Here is an 8419-nt window from a genome sequence, read left to right as displayed (position 1 = left end):
ACTGTCAGAGGCCATAAGAAGATCATTTGTAACCTTCACTAAAGCTGTTTCTGTGCTGTGATGAGCTCTGAAACCTGACTGAAACTCTTCAAATAAGCCATTCCTCTGCAGATGATCTGTTAGCTGTTTGACAACTACTCTTTCAAGGATGTTTGATATGAAAGGAAGGTTGGAGATTGGCCTATAATTAGCTAAGACTGCTGGGTCTAGAGATGCTTTTGAGTAAAGGTTTAACTACAGCCAGCTTGAAGGCCTGTGGTACATAGCTGATTATTAGAGATAGGTTGATCATATTTAAGATCGAAGCATTAATTAATGGCAGGACTTCTTTGAGCAGTTTTGTAGGAATGGGGTCTAAAAGACACGTTGATGGTTTGGAGGAAGTAATTATTGAAGTTAACTCAGAAAGATCAATTGGAGAAAAAGAGTCTAACTTAACATCAATGGTACTAAAAGTAGCTGTAGATAATATTACATCTGTGGGATGATTATTGGTAATTTTTTCTCTAATAAGAATTTTATTTGTGAAGAAGTTCATGAAGTCATTACTAGTTAACGTTAAAGGGATGGTTGGCTCAGTAGAGCTCTGACTGTTTGTCAGCCTGGCTACAGTGCTGAAGAGAAACCTGGGGTTGTTCTTATTTTCTTCAATCAGTGATGAATAGTAAGATGTTCTGGCTTTATGGAGGGCTTTCTTATAAAGCAGCAAACTATTTCTCCAGGCTAAATGATGATCCTCTAAATTTGTGACACGCCATTTCCTCTCCAGCTTACGAGTTATCTGCTTTAGGCTACGTGTTTGAGAATTATACCACGGAGTCAGGTACTTCGGATTTGAGACCTTAGTTTTCACAGGAGCTACAGTATCCAGTATCCTATCAAAATACCAACACCTGCTCAAACACCTGTGTCCTGTCTCGCTCAGCACTTTGGTTTACACACACCTTGTGCTTTCTCAAATCTAAGGGGCGCCAACTAAAATGCCTCTTTAAGAAAGAAATGTTTAATAATCACATTCCGTTTTATAAGAACTGTACTGCCTCGGCCAAATCTACATACTATTGTGGTTTAATCTGTTCTCGTGCATGTAACCCAAACTGGACTCTTATAGGTACCTGGGTGTTCACCTGAATAATATACTGGAATGGAGCCACAACACTGATGCTCTTTACAGGAAGGGTCAGAGCAGACTCTACCTGCTGAGGCAGCTGAGGTCATTTGGAGTACAGGGAGCGCTTTTAAAGACCTTCTATGACTCTGTGGTGGCATCTGTCATTTTTTACAGTGTTGTATGTTGGAGCAGCAGTTTATCGGCAGCTGAGAGGAAGAGGTTGGATAAACTCATCAGGAAGGCCAGCTCTGTTCTGGGATGCACCCTGGACCCAGTGCAGGTGGTGGGAGACAGAAGGACTCTGGCCAAAATAACATCTCTGATGGACAGAGTCTCCCCCATGTATGTAAATGTTGCTGCAGAGCTCCTTCAGTGAGAGACTGCTGCATCCTCGATGCATGAAGGAGCGTTTCTGCAGGTCCTTCCTCCCTGCAGCTGTCAGACTGTACAATCAAAACTGCTCCCAACAAACATGGATGTTTACACCAGCGCTGTAATTTTAATGGTCAAATGCAGACCTTATTATCTCCCCAGAGAACTCACTTCGATCATACTCACTGCAGTGTATATCCCCCCCGACACTAATGCTAGGTTGGCCATGAAAGAACTTTCTGCAGCCATTAACAAACACCAGAATAAACACCCCGAGGCTGCTTTTATTGTTGCTGGCGACTTCAACCACACCAACTTAAAGACAGTCCTCCCCAGATTCCACCAACATGTCTCCTGCCACACCAGAGGAGACAAGACTTTAGACCATGTTTATTCCAACCTGGCTGGAGCCTACAAAGCAACACCCCTCCCCCACATTGGACAATCGGACCATTTCTCCCTGTTCCTCACACCTAGGTATTCACCACTCATCCAACGTGTGAAACCTGCTGTAAGGACAATTAAAGTGTGGCCAGAGGGGACAGACGCAGTGCTCCAGGACAGATTTAAAAACACAGACTGGAATATGTTCACCCCACACAGACCTGGACCAGTACGCCTCATCTGTACTGGATTACATCTCCAAAACCACAGACAGTGTCACCACCCAGAAACGGATCACCATGTACCCCAACCAGAAGCCTTGGATGAACCGGGATGTTCGTCTCCTCCTGAAGGCCCGCAACACCGCCTTTAGGTCAGGAGATGCACACGCCTACAGTACAGCCAGGGCTAATCTAAAGAAGGGCATCAAAAAGCCAAACACCATTAAAAAGAAGGTAGAAGAACACTTCTCCAACTCCAACCCCGACGCATGTGGCAAGGACTCCAGACCATTACAGACTACAGGACCACCAAACCCTCCCCCGCATCCTCTGATGTCTCCTTCCTCAACGAGCTCAACAACTTTTACGCTCATTTTGAGCGAGGGAACCCCACAACCACAACCAAAGCAGATGTGACGCCAGACCACCAACCTCTGACTCTCTCCCCACCGATGTAGGAGCGGTGCTGAGCAGGATCAATGTCCACAAGGCTGCAGGTCCTGATGGTATCCCAGGCGTGTTCTCAGAGCGTGTTCTGGGGAGCTTGCAGGAGTGCTCACAGACATATTCAACCTGTCCTTGGCCCACGCTGTGGTACCGGCCTGCTTCAAATCCACCTCCATCGTCCCGATACCCAAAAACTCCAACCCATCTAGCCTCAATGACTACTGCCCAGTAGCACTCACCCCCATCATTACTAAGTGCTTAGAGCAGCTGGTCTTAGCACACTTCAAATCCTGTCTCCCCCACCCTGGACCCCCACCAATTTGCATACCGCCAGAACAGGAGCACAGAGGATGCAGTCTCCATCGCACTGCACTCTGTCCTCTCACACCTGGACAACAACAACACCTACGCCAGAATGCTGTTTATAGACTTCAGTTCAGCGTTCAATACAATCCACCCTCACAACTCATCAGGAAACTGACAGACCTGGGCATCAGTTCCCTCATCTGCAAATGGTTACTGGACTTCCTGACCAACCACCCCCAACATGTCCGGCTGGATAACCACTGCTCATCTACCATCACAATGAACACCGGTGTACCACAAGGCTGTGTGATGAGCCCTTTCCTCTACTCCCTCTTCACCCACGACTGCAGACCTGCTGATGGTTCCAACACCATCATTAAGTTTGCAGATGACACCACGGTGATTGGCCTCATCAGTGACAACGACGAGGCCGCCTACAGGGAGGAGGTAGATCGTCTGGCTGAGTGGTGCGACACCAACAACCTGCTGCTCAACACCGAGAAGACTAAGGAGCTCATCATGGACTACAGGAGGAATGCTGACCCACATCCACCCATCCACATTAAGGGGATGGCTGTGGAGCGTGTGAGCAGCTTCAAGTTCCTGGGAGTCCACATCTCCGAGGATCTCACCTGGACGACCAACTGCTCCAAGCTGGTCAAGAAGGCTCACCAGCGCCTCTTCTTCTTGAGGACTCTGAGGAAGAACCACCTGTCCTCAGACATCCTGATGAACTTCTATCGCTGCACCATCGAGAGCATCCTGACCATCTGTATAACAGTCTGGTATGGGAACTGCTCTGCCTCGGACCAGAAGGCGTTGCAGAGGGTCCGAGGTCTTCACCCTCCTGCCCTCTGGGAGGCGCTACAGGAGCCTCTGGACTAAGACCACCAGGTACCGGAACAGCTTCTTCCCCACAGCTGTCAGACTCCTGAACTCTGCCTCCTGACATCTGACCCACGTTAAACTCATGGACTGAACATACACACACCCACAACCACTAGCACTTTACCACTACTGTATAGTTCTGTGTAGATAATCATTCTGTACATACGATAATTTTTAACCTTACAACTGTTTACAACTTGCATAGTTCCCATTTCTGTATAACTGTATATCTTATATTTCTGTAAAGTTATTTATTTCATATTCTGTATAGTTTTTCATATTTATATCCTGTTCATATCCTGTACATAGCTTGTACTCACTACAGCCTGTACATACTTATAGTTATAGAATATTCACAACATACTTCATACCGTGTACATTATAACATACCATAATAGACCCATTTCTGTAATATACTTGCATATCTATATTATTGCTAATATATATTGTAATATATCTATATCACTAAAGCACTTCTGGATGGATGCAAACTGCATTTCGTTGCCCTGTACCTGTGCATGTGCAATGACAATAAAGTTGAATTCTAATTCTAATTCTAATTCTAATTTGCACTAATCAACCGAACAACTACCCCTGTTATAACTTGCACATTATTTTTCTCAGCTTATATATACACTAACTTATTAGAAGTTACATGTCTACTTTTCAATAAACAGGTACAATCACACAATCTACACTTTTCTAATTATTCTAAATATTCCTCACTATTTAAACATCTTTCAGTATCGTGCTCTGTTTGCACACTACAACCTTGGTTTGCCACTTATCTGTAATTTAACTTTAATAACCGTACAGTACTGTTTTGGTAACTATTGTCCATGATGCAAGTATGTAAAAATAGTTTCTGTCTATGTCCTGTTCTGTTTGTATATGTGTTTCTTTTGCTGCTGTTACAACCAAATTTCCCCTTGTGGGACAATTAAAGGATTATTCTATTCTATTCTATTCTATTCCCACCTCACTGGTCCCTCTTATTACCACCATTATTGACTCTTTCCTCGGTACTGGGACTGCTCCTCCATTATTGAAAGTTCACTTCCTGTGTCTGCCGGTGTTACTCAGATGACACTCAGACTTCCACCCATCCCCTTCTGTGACTGCCTCATGGAGGTTAAATCATGGGTCTCCTCCCATTTTCACAAACTCTGTAGTAATAAAACTAAAGTTTGTCAGCACAGCTTCCACTCTACACAGGTTTTCCATTAATAGTGACAGCTCCTCCATCCTGCCCTCCCCTCAGGTGTCTTCCGCGACAGGTTCATGTTAAACCCATCCACCTACTTCCACTCACACGGTATCAGTCGTGAGCCTTTCCTCACCCCACATGCTGCTGCTATCCTCTACCATGGGCTTGTTGTTCTCGGACTGATTACTGTAATTCCCTTTTCCTTCGTCCCCCTAACAAGTCAAACTCCAGGTCCTGCAGATTTCTGCAGCCTGGATCATAACAGCCTCCAGAGAACACATCACCCTGTTCTTCATCAGCTCCACTGGCTGCCTGTAGATTCCACTTTCTCCTTCAAAACAATGCTTCTCACTGTCATACCTATCCATAAACTGGGGAATCCCTGCTTGTGTGAGTCACTCCACTTTCCTGTTCCCTCTCGTTCCCTTAGGTCTTCGTCCGCTGTTCACCTGATTGTTCCCTCTGCCCGTCTTACCACTATGGGGAACAGAGCCGTTCCCTCGGTTTAAACTGGCTCACTCTCTCTGACATTGACTCCAGTATTGTTGTCTAATGCTGGTTTTTACTATTTGTCTTTTATGCTTGGCACGGTTGGGTTTTAGTAGGGCGCCCACAAATAAAATGTATTGAGATACTGAGATTATGACGTGTCATATGAGTGTCTCGCTGTGAATCTGTGGACAGATCTCTCTTCTTCATGGTTGTGTCTTTGAGCCATTTCAGTGGAAGAACAAACTGACCCACTGAGCTCTGAACACTGAAAAACAAAACCATCAGTTTTTTCCTCCGTCCTTGACTAATGGCATGACTTAATGATTTGGCTGAGTTCTAGGACTTGGACAGGAAACACTGTGACCTATAAACAAACATCTGACCGTGTTTTCATTAAAAGCTCATTAACCTCAGAAATGGCCCACATTAACCTGCAGCAATCAGGTCACATCTGATCCACATGTTCACTTCTTGTCCGAGTGCAGAGAGTTAATGGATCGGTCAACTCGATAATGCGCCGCCATCCATCGATCAGGCCAACATAAAGAGCAGTAGCCTGACCGAGCCGGCATGCAGAGTCAACAAAGAGAGCTCAAGCCCACATCCAACCGATCCGGTCAGCGTTCAGCCATCATCTGACAGAAATCCTGCTAATCCTGACACGTACGTCCTGCCGGCATCCAGCTGCCATCGCAATGAGTCACATCCACTCGAGCAGGAAGTCAGCTCTGTGCCCTCTGGGAGGAAACTGCACTGAGCACCATCACCAGGTTAGGATGTCTAAACTGCTCCACCTGCCTGACCACGCCCCCACACAGAGTGCTCATGCTCAGTCTCACCTGTTTCCTACCGTGGATGTCCCTGACCACGCCCACTACATCATTGGCTCAGTCATCCTGTTGGTAGGGGTAACAGGCATGCTGGGAAATGCTCTGGTCATCTACGTGTTCTGTCGCAGTCGGACACTGAGGTCGCCCAGCAACCTGCTAGTGGTTAACTTGGCGGCCGCCGACTTCCTGATGTCCTTGACACAGTCTCCGGTCTTCTTTGTGGCCAGCCTGCACCGCCGCTGGGTGTTTGGGGAGCTGGCCTGCGAGCTGTACGCCTTCTCTGGTGCTCTCTTTGGCATCACCTCCATGATAACGCTGACGGCAATTGCGGTGGACCGTTGCCTGGCTATCACGCGTCCGCTGGCGATGCTGGGCGGGGTGAGTCATCAGAGAGTGTTGGTGGTGGTGGCAGTTGTGTGGCTGTACTCTCTTGGCTGGAGTCTGCCGCCGTTCTTCGGGTGGAGCGCCTATGTCCCTGAGGGCCTGCAGACATCCTGCAGCTGGGACTACATGAGCTTTACAGCTGCTGTACGCACCTACACCCTCCTGCTGTTCTCCTTCGTCTTCTTCATCCCGCTCGCTGTCATCGCTGCGTGCTACTTTGCCATTTTCCGGGCAGTGCAGCAGGCGGGGCGGGAGATGGAGCAGCTGAACTGTGGCGAGGTCAACAAGGCATATGAGCGTCTGTGCAGTGAGTGGCGGATGGCTAAGGTGGCTCTGGGAGTAATCATGCTCTTCATTGTTTCCTGGTCACCATACTCTGTGGTTGCTCTCACTGCCACCGCCGGCTACGCCCACATGCTGACTCCATACATGAACTCGGTGCCAGCCGTCATTGCCAAGGCCTCCGCAATCCACAACCCCATTATCTATGCCATCACACACCCAAAGTACCGCGCTGCCATCAGTCACTATGTCCCTTTTCTTCGCAGCATGCTACGGCTCCAGGAGAAGGACTTGCGCTCCTCTTTCAGCTCGAGTGCCACTTCGTCTCGCTGTACCACTTTTACCAGCTCGCCAAAAGTTCGACTTAATGCCAGCGTCAGGACCAATGGCCACCAGGCTAAGAACCGCCTATCCTCAGTGTCTGACAGCGAGTCGTGCTGGACGGAGAGCGATGCCGATGGCTCGAGCGGAAGATCAAAGAGGCAGGCATCCTCAGAGGTCACCGCTAACCCCTTGGACTCCGCCCCGCCAAGCCAGCACATGGGCCAGACCGACGCTAATTCATCTGACGGCGCCGTACTGGAGGCCAAACTTCTGCTGCCTCCTCTGTGATGCTGCTCTCATGGCTCCGCTCTTACTGGTCAAAGGTTTTGATTGGATGGAGAGAAGAAATGAGATCAGGGAGTGATGTGGGCCTTTGAAGGTGATAACATCACCGTGTTGCTCACGGTTACGCAGCTGATTGGAAACTTGAGCTTCATGTGAATATTGATTGATTTTCCTGTGATGTGATCGATTAGGTTTTCTGATTATTTTGTCAATAAAGTTCAGTTCAAACTAAATTTCTTCAGGTTTTTTTTTTTACCACAGAAACATTGGAGAACGATGTTCACGTGACGATGTGTGAGGCGTGATGTTTATTCAAGCAAAGCTACAAACTTGTTAAAAAGGGAGTTCTTCCTCCCCACTGTCGCAGAGAGCCGATTGGTGCTTTTCTCTTGACACAAATACATTTAAATTCAGTTTGCCCTGATCTATTGATACCTGTCTCTGTAATGTTTGTAAATAAAGTTTAAACTTCCACTGTTCCATTGCGTTAAATCACAAAGGTAAATCATGTATAATTAAATGAAGTCATTCCATCTCAAATCAACTTGGGTCTTCCGCTCGACCATCTCTGATGTTCATAAAATGTGCTGTGAAATTTTAGCTTCACATATGAAATTTGTTTGAAAAGTGGGCTATCCACCCACTTTTTTTCTCCACACATTGAAATCTGCAGCAGTGTTTGAGCATCAATATCTCCAAAGCTTCTAAACATCAAACCCTGAAATGTTAAAAAAGCCGGATTGGGGTTTTTTTTTTTACCTTCAAATGAACCAGGGTGTGTAATGTTCCAAATTATATCCAAAAATAAAAAAATGAAAGCCGCCCTGTAAAGTCCCATTATTAAGCACACACTGATAAAGAATACACTAGTAACAATTTGTGAATG

General features: G+C 46.7%; 1 protein-coding gene across 1 annotated transcript; it reads left to right on the top strand.

Annotated features, from left to right (window-relative positions):
- The first annotated feature begins 6123 nt into the window (after positions 1 to 6123).
- On the top strand, positions 6124 to 7536 carry opn4.1 (opsin 4.1). Its single transcript, XM_031742107.1, has one exon. It carries the CDS (start codon positions 6124 to 6126, stop codon positions 7534 to 7536), a length of 1413 nt encoding a protein of 470 aa, XP_031597967.1.
- Positions 7537 to 8419: the final 883 nt, after the last annotated feature.

Source organism: Oreochromis aureus, linkage group 18, assembly GCF_013358895.1.
Source record: "Oreochromis aureus strain Israel breed Guangdong linkage group 18, ZZ_aureus, whole genome shotgun sequence".
NCBI lineage: Eukaryota > Metazoa > Chordata > Actinopteri > Cichliformes > Cichlidae > Oreochromis > Oreochromis aureus.
Note: the sequence above shows the minus strand (reverse complement) of the source record. Positions and strands in the feature narration are given on the sequence as shown.

Excerpts from the sequence above, each read along its gene's own strand:
- opn4.1 (XM_031742107.1), top strand. The coding sequence starts at position 6,124 with ATGAGTCACATCCACTCGAGCAGGAAGTCAGCTCTGTGCCCTCTGGGA.